This window comes from Exophiala xenobiotica (genome assembly GCF_000835505.1).
Source record: "Exophiala xenobiotica strain CBS 118157 unplaced genomic scaffold supercont1.1, whole genome shotgun sequence".
Taxonomy (NCBI): domain Eukaryota; kingdom Fungi; phylum Ascomycota; class Eurotiomycetes; order Chaetothyriales; family Herpotrichiellaceae; genus Exophiala; species Exophiala xenobiotica.
In genome coordinates, this window is record NW_013562494.1 from 1,065,185 (window position 1) to 1,088,385 (window position 23,201).

Genomic DNA, 23,201 nt, shown 5'->3' on the forward strand with positions numbered 1-23,201 from the left:
ATTGTTCATCTGGCCCCGATGTGGTACTAGTATTGTTCGATGCCAACCACGTTGATGTGCTGAAGTGGGCCTGATTACCCACAGTGAAAACCGCTACACACACATACACGATTCTTGGACAAAACATTGAGCTCTGCAAAGTGTCTCACGCTGTATCACATCATCATCGAAATCCCGCTTTTGACGTCGCGAGCATTCACAACTTCCAAGGGCCCAGCACATGTATCACAGATTTAGCCCAATCCCTGTAGCCAGGCTATTTGACTGACACAGTACCCTTGCCAGTAAACGAGCCGCAGCCACCCAAATTGTGCTCTTCAGGTATTGAATCCAGCCTACCAAATATCCCAGAATCGTCAGTTCATTACTTCGTATACATCCATAACAGCAATCATGATTCTCATGTCATCGTCACACCGGACCAGACATGCCAGAAAGCAAGCGTCGCTTTCGTCTTCTCCAGGTTGTAAAGATATGCGGCTGCGAGCCTGCGGCGCCGCACAAACACATCTCATGTCCGAGAGTAAGGCCTGTTCATGGCAGCAATTTCTCTTGCTACAACGGCCCATTCGAGTTCCCTTTTCACGGGCTCGCCCCTCTTGGCTTGCTGTTGCTCGTCCCACTTCATCAACTCATACACGAATCTGAGATGCGGCTGGATGATGACATTCAGACGCCGTGCACGCACAAAACAACTGTGTCGAAAGGTAAGTAAAAGGAATTGCAGACACCCTGAAGAAGAAAGACTTACTATGCTCTTGGAAAACTCAACCCTTGACTTGCCATGACCTCTGCAATGCAAATCGTGGCAGATCTACTAACTCCAACGCGACAATGCACCAGTGTAGCTGTACCATCTGATTTTCCCTTTTCTGAACAACGGTGAGCCCACGAATCGCTTTTGAATGATGATGACTTACCAATAAACTTCAAACAGCGATCCATTTCAGGCGAAAGCTCGTCAATCCCATTGTCCTGAACCCGATCGACCATAAGCAGATTTTCTCGACCCCAAGATTGTACTTCGTTTCCCGACCACGCCACTGGTTCTCCGACACTGAGGATGCGACGGATACCCAAAAGACGAAGCATTTCTGGATTATTCGCATGCGTCAGGTTGCCCAGATACATGTATGGCAGGATCCGACTAGGAAGGCTGCCATCCAGCTTGGACAACCACGCAGGCGCTGGTAGTTGGGGAACCTTTGTGCCGACAAATTTTGGGCTCTCCTTCAACAGCCGGTCTTGGACCGCCATCAACAGGGCCACATCGGAAGGATACGCGAAGAAATTTCGCTGCTTCTCGGTGTGCAAACGAATCCAAGCATCGTGAACTGGAAGGCCTTCAGCAAACATGAAGTAAGCCACAGCCAACATCGAGGTTTCTGTATAGCCATCGGCGCAATGCAAAAGCACTCGTCGAGATTGAGGTGAAAATTCAGTCATCTGGATATCGCCATCATCATCTTGAGTCCCGCTCACGGGTTTCCTGGCATGCGTCAAGTCGTACAACCAGTGACACATCCGCAGAATCCCATCAGCCTCGGCTTGCGACCAAGATGGCGGCAGAATGCTCCCTGAACTGGGAAAGGCGAGATGAACAGGCTTGTTGTCCTGTCGATCTTGGAGTTGTTTCAACTTGGTTGCTAGCATTTTCTCATCCGGGATGGATGCATGGTCGCTAGCCTCGATGTAGAGGTCAAAGGATGGATCGTCCATGGTTGATGGCGGGAGGGTATGGGGTCCGGGGGATGGACCTTGGAAGACGCCGTGAGAAATCTCGGAAGCCTTCGACATGGCGCACATTTCGCGTCGTTCTTGCTGGAGAAAGTCTAGACTGTGGTCCGGATAGTGGCCTTGAGAGTCGATGGCCACCAATTCTGGATAATCTTGTTCAAAATCCTCGAAAGGTTGAGTAAGGACAAACGTATTGAAAGTCTCTGGGCACTGTCCCAAGTTTTCCAACTCTCGGCGCCATCTCTTCTGTACAGATGCGGCCCTCTCAGCAACGGACTTGATGATTCGATGGTCAGTGTCCTCGTCGCCATAAACAACAACATCCGACACTAGAGCCATTTTCGCAGCCTGGATGTGAAAGTTGCGTACTGAGAAGCCCTCTTTTGGATCACATTCCAGAAAACCTCGGCCATTGCTGTCTGACAGGTTGAAGATCTCATCTGGGGCGAGGGCGCCCTTGATGCGTGCCCGACTGAGATCCCCACCAGCCTTTATGATGGTTATACCTCGAATGCATTTTGGAATCCGTCTCAACGACTTCTTTCTTGCCACAAAGAAGGCCATTTGAATGCTGTTTTCTGGGTGCAAGCCATGAAGCCAAGGGAAGACCGAACCGGGGTTTGGGAGAGGTTGAGAGGCATAGTGATCGAGCGCTTCGGCAAGGCCTTTTGCACTGATACCATAGATAGGTGGGGAGTTGCACAACTTAGTGTAGTTGTGCGGAGGATAGAGCAGCGAAGTGGGTTTGGGGGCGACGTTTCGAAGCGGAGGTGAATTTGGTGGAGTGATCTGGGATTGTGATGGTACAGGTCCAGGAGGACAATATGGGAGGTGTTTGTTGGGTACAGGAGTGGAGGATCGGGGTTGATTGAGGGTAATTGTTGGGCCGACTGGAGGTGGAGTGGTAGACTGTCGAACAGAGGGTTGTTGTTGGACGACAAGCGTCGCCATGCTTGTTGATGTGGTGTAGAATGTATTTCAATCAGTCCCGAGCACGTCTGCTCAAAGGCTCATCCTGCACCAACAGGAGTCCCAGCCAGACCTGCACGATGGCAGGCGACGGGATATGAACGTCTGATGGGACGAACTTGTCCGAATTCTTTCAATTCGTAAGAGTGGAAAGTGTTCGGGAGGGGCGACCGAGGTATTTGTCGAGGGGAGTTTCAGGCCCAGGGACAAAGAACAAGGGAAGAATTGACCGTTCGAGCTGCTAAGGTTGAGTGAAGACCAGCAGCAATCCACGAAGAAGACGTTGAGATGAGGGTGGGAGGCTGGTAGAGAAGCTATCAGCGTATACCACAATGCGAACCCAAGGTAGATTTGTGAGAAGTGCATGTATCGAGCGGAAGTCTGGAGGAGGAGCCAGTCTGGAGGATGGTGGGGCAGCAAGTGTTCGAGGGAGGAGCGCGGGCCAGAAGGAGGCCCAAGCAAAGGGCTGCTTCTGCCGGGGAACCAGGGTCAGAGCGATTGGTAACTATCGAAGCGATTCGGATTGCCCTAGGAGCCGAGTGATAGGCTTCTGGAGTCGGGGGGATCCAGTTATCCATTCGCCAGAGAGAAGAACAAGTGTGCATTAGCGGGCAGTTCGAGGGAAATGGGCTGAACGGGTCAACGCCTTTGCACGGGAGGGGCAGTGCAATACTCCCACCGACTCTGTACGAGTACTGCGGTAAAGGCTCGTAAAAGGCTGTCGTTGGATGATGAGCAAAATCGATGCGTCAGACCTCTGGATGGGTGAGCAGCCGGTCGAAGCGCGCATCGAAGAAGAGTGATTGGAGGACGTGGAGGACTTGGACGCGGGCAACACTCGTCTCCATCTCCATGATGCTCCCTAGCGCCATGACATGATGCACCTCTCAAGGCATCCCTGTTCGTTACCTTATTGTTTGAGGTGGAAGAAAAGGAGAGAGAAGAACGGGAGGGCTGAGAAGGAGGGCACGGGAGGGGTTGTCATTGACGCATGTCACCACCACCTGTGGGATCTCACATAGAGGGGCATGATGGGGGCAATCTGCAAGCCATTTCCGTCCTCATCCAGCAGTACTTCATACTTGGAGGAAATCACCACGTGCTCCATGTTCATATGTGTTTCTGCATCCAAAACGTGCTGGATGTCGAGGGACGAAGGCATACAGTAAGGACAGAGGCACGCCGAGGAGATGGATATGAACCGTAGTTGGTGATTTAGTGTGCTTCACACCTCCTCATCCAAGCATCTGGTCAGCCTAGGCCTCTCGTCTTGGGCCTCATCCCTGCTAAGTATTTTCACCCGGATGATCCTCACTCCTACAGACCACTGATCTTCGATTCACTTGAGATCGCCGCCCATCCCATCCCGCTTCCCTGGGCAGTTCCTGTCCCATCCGCGCCCATCATCCCTAGCCAGTCGTGCCAGTGCCAGTTGACGCTTTTATGGCTCACTAGGCACTAAACAGAGCGGCCCAGGCTAGATTCACGCACGCAAGCACGCGGCACGATGGACGCCATCACACGCCGATCCTCTGCATATCTTACCTCGTCCAAATGATACGATCGATGCCACATTTGATTCCAATGTTTCAAATCAAAGTCTGGTGTGGCCTCTTTGGTACTGTAGTTCTCCTGGCCTGGACAACAATCATAAGCTAGAGTACAATATCTGCTCATTTTACAGAAGTAGCGGCTTCTTCTCACCCCCTTAGCCGTTTCTAGCCTGCTGCCAGGCAGAACAGTGACTCGACGTTACCGCTTCCCACCTTCATCGGATCGTAGCTGGCGCAGCCTCCGACAGTCTCTGCAAAATCTTTAGCAAATTGCCACGACAAGCTGCCAGAGTCCTCCCAGCTGATTTTCTCCCCTTTGTATGATATCAGCGGTACAGCGTCTCCAAGAGTGCTTTGCCGCAATTCCAAAGGCATCAGCTCGAGAAGCGGGGTCACAAGCGAAGTGCTATACGTTCGATGCTCTTTTCGCATTAACCGCTCAATCTCGTCGTTTGCTGTGAGGGTCTGATCCTCGGTCAAATGAACCTCATCAAAGCTCGAGGGCTGCTCCTTTTTCTGATCATCCACCAGGTACTCCTCTGGAGATTCAGGTAATTCGTGGTGCATGGTGACTGCCGAGGAACCTTGTGTAGCTACAAAGTTCGGGTACATCATCCAATAATCTCGCGCTTGCATCATTTCAAGCATCGGCTTGAGCCATGCCGGAAACTCATGGGCTATGCTTGGAGTTGCGGTACTCCTCTTTGACAGCTCAGGATCGACCGAAAGGCGACGAGATAAAAAGGTATGCAATTCCATCCAACGGTCACCAAAGTACAGAGCGGCGTTGGAGTTTGGTACCTGCCAGAGGATAAGTGGTTCCTGGAGGCGGCTGGATGTCCATGGCGCTTCGGTTTGGAGATCAGGTGCATAAGGTGGTAGATCAAGTGAAATACCAAGCAGATGATTCACAAGGTCCGTCCGCCTGGCAGCATACTTATATTCCAGCAGGGTATACATCAATAAATGGAAATACCCGGTGGATAACTCGGCCTCAGGTGAGAGAAGCAGTACATGAGAGTCTCCAGGCACCAGAGGGTAGAATGATTCAACGGTTCGTAAGGACGCTTGCGGCGGCGAAAGGAGACTCGCATCCGTCCTGTGTCTTATCACCAGTCTGCTCTCACTGCTGCTGGCGTCAACCGGCCACTTGAAGCGCGCAAGATAATCCGTAAGAAATGGATCGACACTGGCTGGTAGCTCAATGGTCAGTCTGGGAGGAGACCATCCAGAATAGTCGGCCTCTTTCATTGAGCGGAGAAGCCGGATGAGCGACGCTGAAGATTCGGGTCGTGCCTGGATCACAATGTCCACGTGGATCTTACTGAAATGGTTCAATGCTGCACCATCCAACGACGAGATCCAAGAAAGACTTCCGAGGCCAGCAGCAGGTAAAGTGATAAGAGACAGACCCATTGAGGCCGTCTTCTCCTTCAAGGCTCTTACAAAATATACATCTTCCTGATTATCGTCACCCACTAGCACGGCTTGCAGATGCGCAACCGTATGAATATGTCCAAGACTCGCCCGAGCACTGACATCCATCCGTGTCGCAGAGGAGAGGGCTGGGAAATCCGGGCGTGCATCATGCAGGAAGACATCGCACGCGTCGTCTGAGATGCCATTCAATGTCTTTATGTCTGCCCAATTCGCCGTTTGGCGGCCCATGAAGGCAACATGGACACGAGTCCGATTGTACTGTGCCATGGAACAAGCAATTGGCAGAATTCGTGGTATGCTTTCCAGTCGCGATATGGCAAAGAGAACACTACCCTTCGAGTCGCGCGTAGTCGCCGTTCCACGTAGAGTTTTCGCCAGGTGTAAAAATGCTATAGGGCCCTCATAGTTGTGGTCTTTCCCATCCTTGATTTGTTCTTGACTCTCCCAAGCGGACTGGTGCTGCAGACCTGGGTGCAGTCGCCCGAACCGACTATCGTATCGCTGGTTGACTGGAGGGACATCTGTGGGTATGTTCTTGAAGAACAGATACAGCACTCCTACTGCGACAATCGCCAGGATTACACGTCGCCGGCGAAAGGATTTCCATGAGCCCAAGGCTGACTGGGTATGAGGACGCGCAGGCACAAAGCCATCTTTCTTTTCATGATTCCTGGTCTCAGGGTGTAATCGGCTCCTGGCAGCCATATGACTCGTGGATGACTGTCACATTTGGTGTATGAGGAGGATCGCGCCGCCGTGCGAGGACGAAACATCTCTTTTCTAACCGCAGTCTGGCTACTACCCGGAATAGTAGCTACATCATTGTCCGGAGTATTCCAAGGTCCTTAGCGAAATAAAGGGCCTCGTCTGACACGAACCTCTGCTATGAGATAGCACTGATTTCCTGCCGTCCGTGCCGTCTTGGCCTGCGGGCACCTGCAAGAAATTTGTCTGACGAAGGCCCTTCTATGTCAATGCACGTGACTATGCCGGAGCTGTTCAATGCTCTGAATTAATTGGGATCATTCCACCTGAAGCCGACCTTCATTTTACCAACAACAATCCTTCGACGACTCTATGGTTGGTCGCTCGATAGTGGAGGGTAGCTGCTCGAGGAGATGCGAGCACTATGGACTCAAATTCCTCGGCCTAGATTGAGTCGCTGCCCCTCTATCTCGTCAGTCGATACCGTTACTCCTGCCTTGGTGCGGAAAACTACTACAGCTCCTCTGAGACGCCGCCCTACCTTCAACGATGTCTTCACCATCTTCTTGGCTCCTGTCCTTGCCGCCGTCTTCATAGTCGATACCAGCTGGAAAGCAAAACAACGGAAGGATTGGGACGACAGGCTCTCAGAAATTCAAGAAGAAATCAAGGAGATACATGAACGAGAACAGCGGGTCAGAAATGCACTACGGATTCAATCCCACAAGAATGGAATCTTCAGTCAAAGAAGGGGCTATTCTACGGCTACGCAAGCTCGAGTGGAGTTCGAAGAGGAAGTAGAGGATCAGGTGGACGTGCCAATATGGGAAGAGGAGGGAGGAATGCCCCAAATCCGCAGATGCGTCTCTCAGCAGCACACACAGCCTATCGAGGATCTGGAGCCTGCTAAAGTGTACAAAGACGGCATGTTCTCCGCGAACGAGATGGCAAATCTTCAACGCTACCATCGACTCAACGCTATCATGCTGTCCATCAGGATGCTTCTCCATCTTCAGATAGGGCCGAGTCCTTACTTTACCTTGGTACCAGGTGAAGATGTGGTGGACGCTGAAGATGTCAAATTTCCTCAAGACAACAACAAACTTGTCGAGATGCTAAGGTTGACGCGGAAGGAAATGCGGCCTCTCAAAAACCGTCAGGACCTTTTCCTTGTTGCCCCTCATATCGACGCCCAAGCCTCGAGATCAGACCTGAACAATGTCGTTAGAAAGCTAACGACGGAATTCGACGAAGGAAAGATAATGTTAAGTGAACTTATCCACGGCTTCGGACAAGCACTTCTTCAAACGACGGACGTACTGTCCGTCTCTTCATATGTTATGCTCCTTCGAAGCCTTTCGAAGCATGGGAACTACTCGCTATCATACCACGTCATCGCAGCCATGAAAAACAGCACCTTACCACTGTCTGATGATGCCCTCTTTCATATAATACTCCAGATTGGTCAAGCTTGTGATTCACGCTCCTTGAACCATATCTTGCCATTGATAACCAGGTCAGACGACAAGTTCAATGTCCTGAACAAATGGGAAAGAATTCACGCGGATGGGTTGGATCTGCCTGTCCCTGCTTCCTTAAACGTACGACTGCTGCAAGTCTTGATCTATACAGCTCTACGGTGCGAACAACCCGAGCGAGCAGAAGGTTGGCTATCATTACTCCGCGAGATGGACTATGGCGCCTTGAGGAAGAACCACTTGTTCAGAAGCTTCCTAACCTATTATTCGCTGCACGGCAACTGGGAGAAAGGCAGAGTCTGGCTACATCGGTCAATCCACCACGCATCATCAATTGCTGCCCACACATACGACGGCTTCGTACGTTTGGTCTACCGTATGCTCGATTTGTGTGTCAAATGCCGTAAACTACCCGAATATACCACGATTTTGGAGGCAGCAGTCAAGTCCGGCATTGGCCCGCCTGTCAGGCAACGCAATCCCAATAATCGCAAGGTGATTTATGCTCGAGGCCGCAGCATCCTGGACGAATGGGGTGCCCTCCCAATCTCAGAAGACGTCATATCACTTCCGCCAGCAGAGAAGGTGAGATCCTTCGAAGAAGCGTGCAGGAATTTCCTAGAACATATTTCCGATGCACCGTATCTGGCCCAAGAGTCATCACAACCGGGCGAGAATGGTGACCTAGAACCTATGCCTCCTTCGACGCAGACTTTGCATCAAGCAGTACGTCGTCAACAGAATAGGGCTCCTTCTGAGTGGGGTCACAATCAACCTAACGGTATCACGCTTGCCGAACAGGCGAAAATTGATGCTAGGTTCGAGCGTCAAGACAACACAATTCATGCGCTGAAAGCAAGCTTGGACATTGCCGAAGCACGATACAAGGCTGCCCGGGGAGATAAGCAGGAGCGGGAAGAAACCACTCTCCGACTGGAGAGAACCGCGGCCGAGTTGCGAGAGCGACTGGATGCAGCTCTGAGATCTGACCGGGAAAGGGCTCATAACACAGCTCATTTGGAGAAGACTGCTGAGGAATTACAAAACCGACTGAAGGAATCCCAAGTCGCAATGCAGGAGCTCCAAGAACGTAACCAATCTTACGCGAAACTGCAAGCTAAACTCCGAAGCGAGATATCGGAATTGAAAGCCACCACGAAACGATTAAAGGAGCAGCAACAGGCACAACAGTCGGAACATACCACCACCAGAAAGCTTCGACAACCCGCCAGGAGACGTGCAGAGGTGAAGGTTGCTGCAGTCGAAGCGAGTAAACCTGCCCCTGTGGCAGTCAAACATGTCCCAGTGTCCGCGTCAAAACCGATGCCGTTGCCAGAGCCTAACATTCGCTTTACACCGACAGTCACCTCGCAAGACGTTGCTCTTCAAGTCCAAAACCCCACCGCCCTACGACTGAAGCATCTGTCGCCAAATAAAGTCAGGCAGAGATTGCGACTTGTGGCCTCAAGCGACAATGCGATACCCCCGACAGTAATGGCTTGAGTTTGAGCCCTACATAGCCAGCCTTGACAGGCACTACTGTCACAAATTATCGAGTTCACTCCAAGGAAGATACCAGGCTAGCTGGACATCAACTGGCAGTGACCTCGTGGCAAATGGTCAATTGACGACGCAAAAAGTTCATTACCTCATAGCGTCTGGGTTTATACCCGAACAAGAGCCCACCAAGAGCCTGAAACTGAGTATTGCACTGATTGATCTCGGCTTTGCATCCTTCGGGGACAGCGACCAGAACCTTTCGGGCTCTTTCCTATCGGATGATATGCCAGTAATGGCCACGCCGCACCGCATGGTGTGATCGGCCATGTAATACGACTCAGCTGTTCAATGTGTGTTGGCTGTGCAGGTGAAGCTCGGAAGCAGATCCCCTGTCGTAGAACGCATGGCCACTGCGAAGGCAGACCGGGCCCTGGACAACACCGATTCCCAGGTCCGCTTGAGCAGGTCTCAGCGCCGCTGGCAAGGTTGGTCTTGGCCGAACCCAATCTGAGATAACCCGGGCACAAGGTCAGCCGTTCGCCTCTTTACAAGAGGACACCATCCCATGGGGCGCTGTTTCGCCGTCCAAGCGCGACACGAGCATTGCGAAGCTATGGGCGGACCAAGTAGGATCGCATCTTGAGGAGGGCGGAAGAACATATATGCCGTTGTCCATTATACTCTGGCGATGGTCGTATCGAAAGCGCTAACGCCATTGTAGCAAGCTGCATATCGAATCTTTACAGGATCTCAAATCCTCCGTCAAAGAGTCTCATGGATCAGATATGATTCATCTTGGACTTGCCTCCCACGAAATCACGACCCGGTCTCTGCATCTCCGCCTCAAGCTCCTAGCGCGCCGATCATAGGAGGAACAGGTATAAAATAACGTATATACATATAGAAATATGATATCTCAATGACTCAAGACTTGCCCCAGTCAATTGGGCTAGAAAGTAAGCTCCTTCTACACCCTTTATGCCCCGAATCAACCATAAATATCAAAGACTCCAACCAGCAGACTTGCCAATCAAGATCCCAAATTCCCAGAGTCAACGCCGAAGCAATGCGATTTGCTGTTCGTTGACCTGCAAAATCAATGCAAATGCGTGAAATCCGTCGGGGTTTGTCTAGAGCAGCCATGATACTCCGTAATTACTTTGTCTAACCGTCATAGCATAGCCATGCATGATGATACTCCATGCTCGTTTTCATAATTTCGTGAAAAAGTGCAACCGCGGCCGTTTCTCGAACTCGACTCAAAAATGATGACCCCGTTGTAAAATTCTTCCGCACTGCTCGTGGCTCACTCCACCAGGACTTTCAACGCCTCCACGCCGATCTGCAACAAGGTTGGATCGTTGGTCTTCTTCAGACACGTCTTCAGCTCCTCCACTGCGTCGTGACTCTTGAATGCAACTCTCGCCTTCTTCGCGAGGGCGGGGTCGTCCTCACACACCATGTTCCTGACCACGACTAGTCCCCTGTGCACGGCGCCCGGGTCGTCGTCATGACAAAGCTCCAATAGTATTTCAGGGGTGCGTTCGAACTCTAGAAGTGTCGACACCACCGACGAATATTGCTCCGTCAGCATGGCCAACGCTCCACCGGCTGCTCTTCTTGTGGGCAGGTCGTCGACGTCAGCCATGGCGACAAGTAGATGGAGCCGCTGAGTTCCCCGACCAGAGCCGTCGGCAAATTTCTCGGCGGCCGCAGGATGGACTGTTAAGTTGCAGATCAATTCGCAGGCCGCTCGTCGAAGCATGTTGTTATTCCCTAGGAGTAGGTCCTCAACCTCCTCCCAGGCGGACTTGATAATGCCGTTTGCAGCTGTCGGCTCGGGTGCTGATGCCAGGTTCGTCAGTGCAAGCAGACTTTCAAAAACCGCGAGCAGATCTCTCGGCTGGTCACTGAGTGGTTGACCACGTGGGGCCTTGATGAGGGCCACAAGAGGTGGGACTGCGTCAGTGATATTTGGTGTCGACCCTGCTGCAAAAGCGTGTGCTGGGTTCAGGGAAATCAGGAGTCTGGCCAAAGCTTGCGCCGCCTCGGTGCTCGCGTTGTTCTCAGACGACTCCAAGTTCCTCAGGGCATGCATGATCAGAAGCTTCACTGCTCCTTGCTGGGCCATCCTGCCTCTGTCTTTAGGGTTTTTTGATAGCGAAAGGAGTATCCGATCGGTTAATTGCGTTGTAGCTGGTGATCTCCCCTTGTTAAGTTTAGACAATGTTGCCACGACTCCTGCTTCCACCACTGCGGAGCAACGGGCTCTGACGTGGTCATCGTTCTCCAATGGACTCGGCTCGGAGGGAGTCGTGGCGTTTGCATAAGCTTTCAGCTGCGATATTCTCTTCTGTTCCTCCGATAGATTGGGGGCATATTGAGTCAGGTTTGAGATGATACTGAGTCCGCCAACAATCACTTCCGGTGAATCCTGGTTGGCGTTGAGGGTTTCTAATAAGGATTTCAGAAAAGCTCGATCTTGAGCAAGCGATTCTTTGACCTCGGGCTTCAAAGATGTGTACGCAAGGCCTTCAATCGAGTCAGAAACATTTCTTCCTTCTTCAACAGACAAGGTAGATTTGAAAAGATCAACAAGTTCACTGACATCTTCATCCGCCCTGTTGGCTCTCTGATCTCCCGCCTTAGCACCTGATGTTCTCAACTTTGCCAGAATAGTAGCTGCCATTGAGGGCTGTTTGCCTGTTCCATTGCTGACTTTATGAGCGAGCCAGGTCGAACAGTACTGTGCAATAGCGGCACGGCACGCGCCGTCCAAGCAGGCCGCGTTGACCAACATAAGGAAAGCATCGTGCACGGTAGGACTGCCGAACTGTCTGCGCAACAGAGGCATAATGGACACGAGGAAGCCATCGGTCAAAAAGAGGTGTGCCATCATGCTAGGCACGACGGGAAACAGATGGGCACCAGCTGAAAAAGCGAGAATGAGGTCGTCGCCTTTTTGTCGCTCGACATGCTTTCTGATGTACCTGTAAAGGAAATCCTGACCAGTGGTTTCGGCTACCTCGAAGAATTTGGACAGGACGAGGGTGGCTTGGCCTCGAACCTCAGGAGGTAATCGTGGGTCCAGAGAGCCCATGAGTGCCTCGAACGCCTCTTCGTCAATAAAAGTGTGTAATCGCAGGGTATCAGCCATGAGCAGGAGGGCAATGCCTTTGAGAGCTCTGCCGTCATGATCGTGGCCCGTCTCCATCAGCTTGGCAAGGAAGAGTTGAAACAGATCATCTTCGACTCGAAGTCGGACATCTTCGGAAGACCAGAGTTTGTCGTCGAGGACCACTGATCGAAGACAGTTGGCCGCATCGTCGCCTCGCTCGTAGACATTGTCAAAGAATTCGGTGGTCGATGCGTGCAGTTCGGAAGCAAAATACTGTCGTACAGGCTGACTCTGTCGCGCAAGCTCGGCGATGATGAAGTCCTGAGCAGAAGACAGGGTTGCTGCTTGATTTTCCAGAATTATCTGCAGGCATTCAAGAGCGACGGGAGCGGCATTAGAGGCGTCGGAACTTTTCAAGTAATTGACAGCTTCGTCTCCAGCGGCGTTGTTGTGGTACAAAGCATATCTCCGGCACAGATCTCGAAGTGGCGAACCAATTTGGTCATTGTGAATAGCCAAAAAAGCGGATTGGACATCTGGGTTGTCATGGCCAAGAGCGGCGGCCTCTCTCAATTTTCGAGACGCTTGCTGCAGACCTGTTAATAGACAAGAGCTGACAAAAGTGTGGTAGGAGACATACCACTTTGTCGCCGGAGTGAGATAATTCTACGGCTTCTTTTGCCAAATGCGAGGCTCGCTCCTCGGATAATTTCCGGGTCATCCGCTGAAGAGCGGCCATTTTTGACATCAAAGGCGCCGGGGCAGTGAAGGCCGTACTCATGAGAGAGGGGAAGTCAGAGGTTGATGGAGGTTCAAAAGGGTCTCGAGAACAAGAGGCCGGGAGGGTGACGTGAGATTATGAAGGGTTGGACATGATTTATGATTTGGAGGGGCGAAGGAAGACTGTCGGTGATAGTGCGACAGATTCTGGAAGACGGCGGAATAAGTAGTTGAAAGAGGCAATGAAGTGGATGGGAGAGACGTGTCGACAGAGAGAATTAATCAGCTGATGGATTTGTCGGTGGATTTTGTTTTGTTGGTAGAGGCCCAGCGGTAGTACGAGGCAGAGGAGGATGATGAAATGATGGAAGAAGGGCGCGTGGGAGGTTTGGAGCGAGTGAGGCTGGTTGAGAAAGAGTCGAAAAGATAGGTCGATGATGGTCGGGAAAGGATAACAAATACTGGTGGACGATGAAATGATTGGGTGGGAAATTGGATCTGAACGAGCAGAACAATGAACAGTGAACAGTGAACACCACAAGTCCAGGTCCAGGTCCGACTGGTAGATTGTAGGGACTGGTAGACGGTCGATGGTGGACACGTGGATATCAGAAAAATAAAAATTTCCAGGTGCCAGGCTCCCAGGATTCCAGGGGGTTTGGCTGGTGGTTCCGTGGTCTAACTTAGGCTGACGAATACAGAGAGAATGACAATAAAGATAAATGGGAGGGGAATGACATGTGTTAATCTCTAACTCAAAGTTCCTATACGTACAATGTATTCAACAGCACCCAAACAGCGTATGATATTTCCCACGTTGGCCTCCGGTTGGACCGTCCAGACTTGTCAAACCGACACTGACGAAAGTCGAGACAGAGGCCAAGCGCCCAGAACATTTCCTGATGGTTTCTTGATGATGGTTCCTACGACCTCGTAAAAGAGTTCTCTGCCGCGTCTTCACCTAAAATATAGACTTGCCACGACCTGCTTACCTGTATTGTGTACCAGTGTACCTAGGTTGGTAAATACAGCTCCTATATCGTTAACTCTCAGAAACCCATCTCAATCAACATGACATGTGGCTGTGGCTGTGGCTGAGGCTGAGGCTGATCCTCCGTCCCATTTGTGGCTGAAGGCAAAATGGCCGAATACATCTCCGTACCATTTTCATTTTCACCTCTCCCTACACTTGTTCTTCGTATAGTCCTGTCATTGCATTTCCCAACGGCGTCATCCCCATCCCTCAACAACCCACCCATTCTCATCTCTTATCAACATGAATGCCGTCGACGCATCCGATCACTTTGATAAACCCTCACAAGGTAAGCCCCAAGAGCCACAGCTCCAGCCTAATCACCAATCACCTCCCCTTCCCCCAATCCCAAGGCTGTCATAAAACCACCACCATCACAAGGCTGTGCCCGAGCCTGACAATAGCCAGAACAATCCCCATCCCTCTTGTCCATCATCCTTGACACCAACCCAGCAGCATGGTCGCTCCTCTCTCCCACCCTCTCATTCTCCAGTGCCATCGCCAACCTTCTCGTCTTCATCAACGCCCACCTCGCCGCCAACTACACCAACAAAGTCGCCGTCATTGCCTCCCACTGTGACAAAGCCCAATGGCTCTATCCTTCCCCGACCGAACAGAAGCTCCCAGACTCTCATCCATCTCGTCTTTCCCAAAAGCATCAACCCGACCAGACTCAACCTCAACATGAACCAACCAAACGTCTCAACCTCAACCTCAAACCCCCTTCATCCACCTCCTCTTCTAACACCACGACCACGACCGCCACCACCACCACCACCACCTCGGACGAAGGCAACAAATACCGCCCCTTCCGCCTTGTCGAGGAAGAATTCCTCCATAACCTCACCATCCTCCTCTCCACCACAACCCCAGACTCTGTCTCATCCAGCACATCGACCATGATCGCCGGCGCCCTCACCCTCGCCCTAAGCCACATCAACCGCGAATCCATCCTACACGCCGAATCTCTCATCGGAGCCACAACCATCACCGCCACCACCACGGACGCGACCAACACCGTCTCCGCGACCACCGAAGCGGGCACCAACACCCTGCAATCCCGGATTCTCCTGATCTCCGCCTCACCCTCCACGGACCTTGCGCACCAGTACATCCCCATCATGAACGCCATTTTCGCCTGTCAGCGTCTGTCCATACCCATTGACATCCTGCAACTCCCGCTCCCTCTTCCCACTACAAAGAAGCAAAATCTCCAGTCCAATGATGGCTCCAATACCTCCTCCGACTCGACCGTTTTCCTCCAACAAGCCGCCGATGCGACGCACGGCATCTTCATCCCCGCTGAACTACCCACTTCGTCGTCCGGAGCATCCGCGTCGCAAGCTTTCCTGACTTATCTGCTCCTCTCATTCTTGCCAAGTCCGATGACGCGAAGCAGGCACTTGATCCTGCCGACGCGCATTGACGTGGACTTCCGAGCGGCTTGCTTCTGTCATCGCAATGTAGTCAGCATTGGATTTGTATGCAGTATCTGTCTGAGTATTTTCTGCTCCGTCCCCGAGAATGGAGACTGTCTCACTTGTGGCACGCACTTGACTGTCGGACAGTACGGGGCCAGGCCGGTGGTTGTGGCGAAGAAGACGAAAAAGAAGCAGGCAGCTGCTGGGAGATGAGATGAGCATGCAACAAAGGGCCGACCCGAGTGGGTATACGGGAGTCGCAAATTGGAATAATAGGGTATCATGATTGAGCTCTAGGAATCGGGACGCATCTAAGGTATCTCGACCTAGGACAGCGAGCTAAAAATACGTCCAGCACCATGACCTCCCCTTTCCCTGCTGTTCTGGCAGCGCATCTCGAAGAGCATAGACTCTCGTGCTACCTTGCTCGTTTAGGATTACTTCTCAACCCATGGCAGTCATTCTCCTGGAGCGCCGCTTTCCTTGGACGTGGACGCAAGCAAAACAGGGCTACGACGCATGTCACCGGCTCCTTGCTCCTCGGTTGCACAAGCTGCAAATCCTCATCGGAGACGGGTAAATCTGGAACGTGACACTCGTCCACCTTGTGCGATCGACCCTTGTCCTTTGCTCCGCGACATGGTACAAACCGGTTTTCGTTCCTCCGAATGCATCGAAGCCACTGCAAATGAATCGGTGTTGTGGGCAAAGTAAAAGTAAATGCCGTCTCGCATCTTCTTGACTGCCAGGATGCCAATGGCTCCTGTGCAATGACTATTGACCACGCCAGGATGTGTCATGAAGTCTTGGTCAATCACAGAATACATGGCTTCATCTTCGTTACACCCCAGAAGCCGCCCGTTTTCTTTCCGCATCGAGTTATAGACCCGATCCGCAGCCGTAGCTGCAGCCGTTGTAGTGGCCATGTGTTCTCCGGTGCCACTCGTCACGGTGGCTACAGAGGTCTGCGTCGGATCTTGGCGATCAGCAGGAATGACTGCAGTACCAATCCCAACTAGGGCTGCAGGACCACATCGGCCCTTGTGCTTCATGCCAATCCCGCCAGAAGATGAGCCGGCGGCTATCCGACCGAAGCAATCTACGGCAATTGCTCCAACAGTGTCTGTAATGTCGTCTTCCCGGTCGCTGTCCTGGTTCGGGACTTTTTGTGTTTCTGAATATGGCTCCGATCCCACCTCTTGGTCGTCGTCTCCTATAGGACCGTCAAATGAGCCATTCATTCTTTGACGTTTAGGAGGTGACGTTAGCCATTGCAAACTGTCATCAATGGCATCGTCACTCTGATCGGTGAATGCAGATTCATCGTCCGGGGGCAGCGTTGACCCAAGGGTTGGAAGTTTATCGTTTGTGTCTTGAAAGCTTGTGTTTCCATCCTTCCTTCCCAGCGCCAGCGTCGGAACATCGGCAGTCGAGGCGACCAACGGCCGAATCATTGGAGGCATATTGGACAGGCTCGGACGTCTTTGCGTAGACGGAGATGAGATTGGAGGACCGGCGAGGCTAGGGCGTGGCTCAGAAGCAGCGGAAACGGTATCTGCTGATCCTCCCAAGCCTTGCTCTTGAGTCCGCTTCCGTGCCTCCTTGTCCTCTGCATCTTTGAGATCTTGTCTCCATCTGATCCAGCGATCACGAGCATTGACTGACACCAGAAAGTCCGGAGGTAGGATCGGCACACCTTTATCGTGGGCGAAATCCGTGGCGCCCGCACCGACAAGGAGGTTTGGTGGTACACGCTGGAGGGAGAGTGGTTTGGTGGATTCTTCGAGGACCAGTCGAGCAACGGCGATGGGATTCCTGACTTGAGAGATGGCACCAACAGCACCGCTGCGTCCTAAATGATCAACTATGGTAGCATCACATTCGACTCGCCCATCCATGGTCAGATTACTCCCATACCCTGCATTCGTGACTTCCTTGTCCTCCAGTAGCCGGATCGCCATCTCGACGGCATCCGTGGCGTCTCCTCCGTTCTTCAAGATAGCCATGCCGACTTTTGCAGCATCGTTAACCGCTGTTAGGTGGATCTTCTCATTTTGGCGACTGTGGTATCCCGCTCCAGCATGTATGAAAATAGCACAGAGATCACCATTCTCTTGCGGTCGTCGAGGCATTGAAGCGTGTCAGCGATCAAAGACATGAAATTCGGCCACCAGAAGATTTCGCTTCCTTAGGTCGAGTACCGATCAAGACAGAGTTGAGATGTGAATCTCGAGGGATTGCTAAGGAATGAGCAGGATGTGAGAAAGAGACATCTGAGTAGACCGGCAGTAAGAGAAGGGTGAGAGTTGCGCTGAAAGCGAGAAGAACAACCGTCAGGGTTTGGGGGAAGAAATAACGTTTGCAAGCTAACAAAGGCCTGGGCTGGACAAACGAGCGACTTCAGCGTCTGCTGCTCATAGTCTATGTTTTGCTAGAATGCTGAAGAGCATTACAGACTAGAGGAATGAAATGATATGATGAGGAGCGCGCAGCCTGAGTGGTAGCTTGAGGTTGCTAGAGTTTGAAGGCAGAACGCAACATCACCATTGACGACACCATTCACTATCTTGGCTCCTGCTTGAGGGCTCCCTGGATGCAGTAACGACTCTGCAAATGCTTTCTTGCCATGCGTATATTGGCTGAAGGATATAGCTTTTGTCTGAGCCGCAGATATCGGCCTACAAGCATCCAGGACCGAAGGAGAAGGAGCCACTGCAAGGACCACAAACACGATACCATGATGCCAAGCGAATCTTCAGCCGCGTAAGGCACAACTGGTGACGGCGATCACGTGACTGAGCTCCCCAATTACTTGTACTCCCCAGCCCACCATCATCCACTCTTAGCCTTGCCAGTGGGAGTCTGACTGTCGCTCCATCCGGCCATATTAAAGCTGCCTGCGACCACCTCTGAACCACGATCTGGTGCCTGGACGGGGTTCTTTGTTTCTCACCTCTCACCTCGCCTCTGGTGACGATACCGGACTGCAGACTTCGGCCCAGCAATACCCTTCCTGCTCACCTAGCACTGCCGACTCTTCATTGCTCCTCGAGGTTAACCACCTACCGGTCTGCAGCATGGCGTCTCAGACGCCGGCCGTTGTCATGGACAAGTAAGCCGACATTGTGAATCGATGAACCCTGTGCTAACTTAGTACCAGTGGTACTGGCTTCTCTAAACTTGGTGCGCCCCCCTCTCTTCGTCGGCTTCACCTTTCTGACTTCTCTGCGATTAGGGTTCGCCGGGAACGATGCTCCCTCATGGGTATTTCCTACCGCTATTGCGATGAAAGGTCCAGGAGGCGGAGCAGCAGGTGCAGGCTCAGGAAGACCAGCCCCAGCCAATAAGCCTTCATACCTTACGGGCGGCGCAGGCCCAAGTTCGAATTTGGCGGGCAAACGTGGAACAGAAGACCTCGACTTCTTCATTGGTGATGAAGCTCTTGCAGCCTCAGGAGGTCCAGGATACAGCATAAACTACCCCATCAGACATGGTCAGATCGAGAATTGGGATTACATGGAACGCTTCTGGTCAAATTCCATATTCAAGTACCTGAGAGTCGAGCCTGAGGACCACTACTTCCTTTTGACAGAACCGGTATGGAAGACATTGTCTCTCAGTGATTTCCTTGTTAACAAGTGGGCAGCCCTTGAACCCCCCGGAAAACCGCGAGAACACCGCCGAAATCATGTTCGAGTCGTTCAACTGCGCCGGCCTCTATATTGCAGTCCAAGCCGTTCTTGCTTTGGCTGCCTCCTGGACATCTTCAAAAGTCGTCGACAGATCTCTCACCGGAACCGTCATCGACTCCGGTGATGGTGTTACACACGTTATTCCCGTCGCAGAAGGTTATGTTATTGGGTCTTCGATAAAGAGCATACCCATCGCTGGTCGAGATATCACATACTTCGTCCAAAGCCTGCTGCGAGACCGAGGAGAGCCTGATAGCAGTCTGAAGACGGCAGAAAAGGTGAAGGAAGAATACTGCTATGTGTGCCCGGATATTGTCAAAGAGTTCGCTCGCTACGACAAGGAACCCGACCGCTTTCTCAAGCATACCGTCACTGCGCCCAATGGCAGATCCATCACAATTGACGTGGGCTATGAACGATTTCTTGCTCCTGAAATATTCTTCAACCCCGAAATCTACTCCTCCGACTTCCTTACACCACTGCCCACCGTGGTCGATGGAGTGATCCAGTCGTCCCCTATCGATGTGCGACGAGGTCTATACAAGAACATCGTCCTCTCTGGTGGTTCGACCTTGTACAAGGATTTTGGCCGCAGATTGCAGCGAGACATCAGACATTTGGTGGATGCCCGTATCCGAGCGTCAGAAGTGCGAAGTGGTGGAGCGAAGAGTGGTGGGCTAGAAGTCCAAGTTGTCACCCACAGACGACAGAGGCATGGCCCCTGGTTTGGCGGTAGTCTGTTGGCGTCAACGCCTGAGTTTCGGAGCTATTGTCACACGAAAGCCGAGTATGATGAAATAGGGCCTAGCATTGTCCGGAGATTTGCTTTGCTAGGTGGTCCAGGCAGTTCTTAGATGGAAGGATGATGAAGTTTACGAAAGGAAGGAAGGCCCTGAGAGCAGAAAAATGAATCCGATTCACTTAGAATATCACACCAATGAGACCTCTCTCAAGCCTTTATTAACACACTCTATGCAGGAATAAACCGCTCGAGTAAAAACATTGTGGAAGAAAGTTCAGCCATGCACACCGCCCGTTCCTCACCTTAAGCTTCCTCTACATCCGGGGATGCTGGCACCCTACTCAAGAAGCACACGCCCTCCACGTGGTGCGTCTGCGGGAAGAAGTCAAAGCCACGCACACTCTCAATCTGGTACCTCCATTTCTTGCCCAAGCCAGTGACCAACATGCCCACGTCCCTCGCCTGAGTGTGCACGTTGCAACTGACATAGACGACGCGCTTGGGGCCAAACGCGCACAACTGCTCAAGAAAGTCGATGCTCGCGCCCTTCCTGGGCGGATCGATGACCACGAGACTCTGCTCCGGCGGGAACGGGACGTCGGCGAACAACACGTCGGCGTCGGCGGCGATGAAGCCCGCGTTCGGGATGTTGTTGATCTTTGCGTTCTCGCGGGCCGCTTCGACGCCGTACGCGTCGATGTCGATGCCCAGAACGGAGCTGAAGAGCGGGGACAGGCCGATGGCGAACAGGCCGCTGCCGCAGTACGCGTCGAGGAGGTACTTGATGGGCGGCTCGTTGGGCTGTTGAACAAGTTGTGTCGACGCTGGCGGAGGAGGAAGACAGTTGTCGCGCACGTATTTGATGAAAGTTGGCAGGATGGAGTTGTTGTTCTGGAAGAAGCTGTTGGCGCGTGAGACAAATGTGAAGTCGCCGACGTACTCGGTGCTGAAGTCCTGGTTGATCGAGGTGTAGGTTTTGACGTCGCGGTACGTTGGGTAGTCGTAGATTATCTCCGGAGTGTTGGGGGCGCGGAAGTGGTGCTTGACAGAGAGGGGCGTGGGCACGGGGATCGCGGCGAAGTCGCTGTCCACGGTGGATGGTTCAGTGGAAGGCGTGAGGACGGATGTTGATGGTTTGGGTGTAGACGAAGAAGAAGTATTGCCCTCCGTATTTTCGGTGGCTGATGATGTGGGTTGGCCGTCGGCGGCGGGAGATGTAGCCGTGGGTGGTGAAGGCGAGCCTGTTTTGAAGACGCGCTTTGTCGATTCGCGGAGGAGAATCGTGACCCCGGCTTTGCGGGTGTGGTATGTCTCGTGGACTTTCTTGCGCTCGATGGTGAGGCCTTCATTCAGTATCGGTGTGCCGATGGGGCAGTGCTCGATGTCGATGACATGCCGATTTTTCGCTGAGAAGCCGACTGCCGGAGGAGGTCTGCCTGCCCAGTGTGCGGTGTTTTTCCTGGGAGGCCCGTCGTAGTGAGGAGTGAGTTTTGTTCGGTAGCCATATTGTAGTGGCGAACCGATCGTGTCGCCGACAGGTGGTATCAGAGACGGATCGAGGTTGGAGAAGTTCTTGAATGCCTTCTCCACGACGGTCTTTTTGTGCTTGAGTTGGTCTTCATAACTGATCATCTGGAATTGACAGCCCGAGCATTCGGCGAAGTACTTGCAGCCTGGTGTTATGCCGTCGCGCTTCGGTGACGGTCGGAGCAGTTTGATGAATCTTAAAGAAGTATACGTCGGGTGAGGTTTTTGTTTGAACGTTTGTGCTAGGACCCGGTCGCCTGGGACGCAGAAGGGGATGGCATAGACGTGATTTTTGTCTGGCGAATATGCCAGGCCATCGCCCGTTGATGACAGCTCGACGACTTCCAGTTCCAGCTCGGTTCCGAACTCTAAAGGCGAAAATGGTTTGAGTTTGCCATCTGTTTCCTTGGATGGTTCCGGCAGTTCAGCTTCAGCCTTGGTAAGAAGCGCTTGTGCTTCGAACGTCAGAATCTCCTCTGGCGTCCCTTCTATCTGGGCTCTTGCGACCTTATGTCGTTTCAGGCCAGGAACCTTCATCATCTTGACTTTTTGTGCCATCTCGCGCGCTATGACTTCTGCATTGTACTCTCCTGTTGGTAAGGTAAGCTCTTTCTTGGATTTAGGTCCCCTTGGCCAGTGCTGCGGCTGGACCTCGTGAAGGTAGTCCTTGTAAGATTGGGCAAAAGGATTCCAGTGGACAAATCTTCTTGACCGACCAGCAGCCGACGAAAGTAACTGCAGACCTTGACGACGTGGACTTCGACGCCCAAACATAGGTCCGTCGGTGAGATTACTTATGAGATGCTTTACTACGGCCAGAAGAACTGTTCAAGTAGAAGGACATTCGTCTCAGAAAAAATTATAGTCACGTGGAGAATGACAAGCCGCTTGTACCGAATATGGTATGGCGTGATTCAGCCTTGTTATCTCTCCAGCAAATCAGTAACACCCTTTTGCACATCGCTTTCCTTCAAGGTTGTGTACAGTATTTGCGAGTAGGTTTAATTACCATGCATCCGGCTTCAAGAACATTTGCAAGGAATAGTTGTGGTATGGTTGAGTTACATTCCATCTAAGCTGGACCGCCTCATCCATACGGAAGCAACCTCCTTCCCGGACTCGCTGAAGGACTCCTTGATGCCTCTACCCGCAGATTATGAACGCCCGGGCTATTTCTCAGTCGCGACGACCGCTCTTTCGTCCTCCCATGGCGAAGATCAGGCATAGTGCTCTTGTCGTTGACATGAGGGTTGATCGCAGAAAACCGCTGAGATGCAAGCTCGACTGGTCCGTCCAGACTGTGGGCAGGCGATCGGGACCTATTTCTTCGGTTGAATTCATCCGTGCTCAGCCCCAAACCCATGATCTCTTGTGGCTCGACCTCTTTGTCCTTGCTGGTAAGTGTGTATGCAGGAGCAAACGATGCCGGTAAGTCAGGGGTTGCTTCTCGATAATACGGTAGACGTGTCGCCACTGGGGAACCATGGTGTCAGCCATTCTCAAGGAAGAACGCAACGGGCAACAGTGACGGGAAAACATACATGTCCTAGACCGAGATTGTCTGTC

General features: G+C 52.2%; 8 protein-coding genes across 9 annotated transcripts; 3 read left to right on the forward strand and 5 right to left on the reverse strand.

The window, feature by feature from the left end:
- Window positions 1-15: 15 nt before the first annotated feature.
- PV05_00425 lies at window positions 16-3,100 on the reverse strand. Of its 2 annotated transcripts, XM_013465318.1 has the most exons (3): window positions 921-3,100; window positions 752-872; window positions 16-695 (listed from the first exon to the last, which is right to left on the reverse strand). In XM_013465318.1, exons 1-3 carry the CDS (start codon window positions 2,686-2,688, stop codon window positions 512-514), a joined length of 2,073 nt encoding a protein of 690 aa, XP_013320772.1. In that variant the 5' UTR covers window positions 2,689-3,100; the 3' UTR covers window positions 16-511. The 2 variants fall into 2 exon arrangements, with proteins under 2 accessions (XP_013320772.1, XP_013320773.1); XM_013465319.1 differs by having other exon boundaries at window positions 752-3,100.
- Window positions 3,101-3,936: 836 nt separating this feature from the next.
- Window positions 3,937-6,537, reverse strand: PV05_00426 (uncharacterized protein). Its single transcript, XM_013465320.1, has one exon. The coding sequence runs from the start codon at window positions 6,402-6,404 to the stop codon at window positions 4,425-4,427; it is 1,980 nt and encodes a 659-aa protein (XP_013320774.1). The 5' UTR covers window positions 6,405-6,537; the 3' UTR covers window positions 3,937-4,424.
- Window positions 6,538-6,741: 204 nt separating this feature from the next.
- On the forward strand, window positions 6,742-10,318 carry PV05_00427 (uncharacterized protein). Its single transcript, XM_013465321.1, has one exon. It carries the CDS (start codon window positions 6,818-6,820, stop codon window positions 9,383-9,385), a length of 2,568 nt encoding a protein of 855 aa, XP_013320775.1. The 5' UTR covers window positions 6,742-6,817; the 3' UTR covers window positions 9,386-10,318.
- Window positions 10,265-13,812, reverse strand: PV05_00428 (uncharacterized protein). Its single transcript, XM_013465322.1, has 2 exons — window positions 13,141-13,812; window positions 10,265-13,088 (listed from the first exon to the last, which is right to left on the reverse strand). Exons 1-2 carry the CDS (start codon window positions 13,279-13,281, stop codon window positions 10,689-10,691), a joined length of 2,541 nt encoding a protein of 846 aa, XP_013320776.1. The 5' UTR covers window positions 13,282-13,812; the 3' UTR covers window positions 10,265-10,688.
- A 606-nt stretch (window positions 13,813-14,418) lies between these two features.
- PV05_00429 (uncharacterized protein) lies at window positions 14,419-16,030 on the forward strand. Its single transcript, XM_013465323.1, has 2 exons — window positions 14,419-14,542; window positions 14,662-16,030. The coding sequence occupies exons 1-2, from the start codon at window positions 14,497-14,499 to the stop codon at window positions 15,885-15,887; spliced, it is 1,272 nt and encodes a 423-aa protein (XP_013320777.1). The 5' UTR covers window positions 14,419-14,496; the 3' UTR covers window positions 15,888-16,030.
- PV05_00430 (uncharacterized protein) lies at window positions 15,979-17,806 on the reverse strand (the record flags this gene model as incomplete). Its single annotated transcript, XM_013465324.1, has 1 exon — window positions 15,979-17,806. The coding sequence occupies one exon, from the start codon at window positions 17,804-17,806 to the stop codon at window positions 16,238-16,240; it is 1,569 nt and encodes a 522-aa protein (XP_013320778.1). The 3' UTR covers window positions 15,979-16,237.
- A 722-nt stretch (window positions 17,807-18,528) lies between these two features.
- Window positions 18,529-20,380, forward strand: PV05_00431 (uncharacterized protein). The gene is made up of 4 exons (XM_013465325.1): window positions 18,529-18,786; window positions 18,835-18,857; window positions 18,910-19,271; window positions 19,321-20,380. Exons 1-4 carry the CDS (start codon window positions 18,752-18,754, stop codon window positions 20,218-20,220), a joined length of 1,320 nt encoding a protein of 439 aa, XP_013320779.1. The 5' UTR covers window positions 18,529-18,751; the 3' UTR covers window positions 20,221-20,380.
- Window positions 20,277-22,436, reverse strand: PV05_00432 (uncharacterized protein). The gene has a single exon (XM_013465326.1). The coding sequence runs from the start codon at window positions 22,407-22,409 to the stop codon at window positions 20,412-20,414; it is 1,998 nt and encodes a 665-aa protein (XP_013320780.1). The 5' UTR covers window positions 22,410-22,436; the 3' UTR covers window positions 20,277-20,411.
- Window positions 22,437-23,201: the final 765 nt, after the last annotated feature.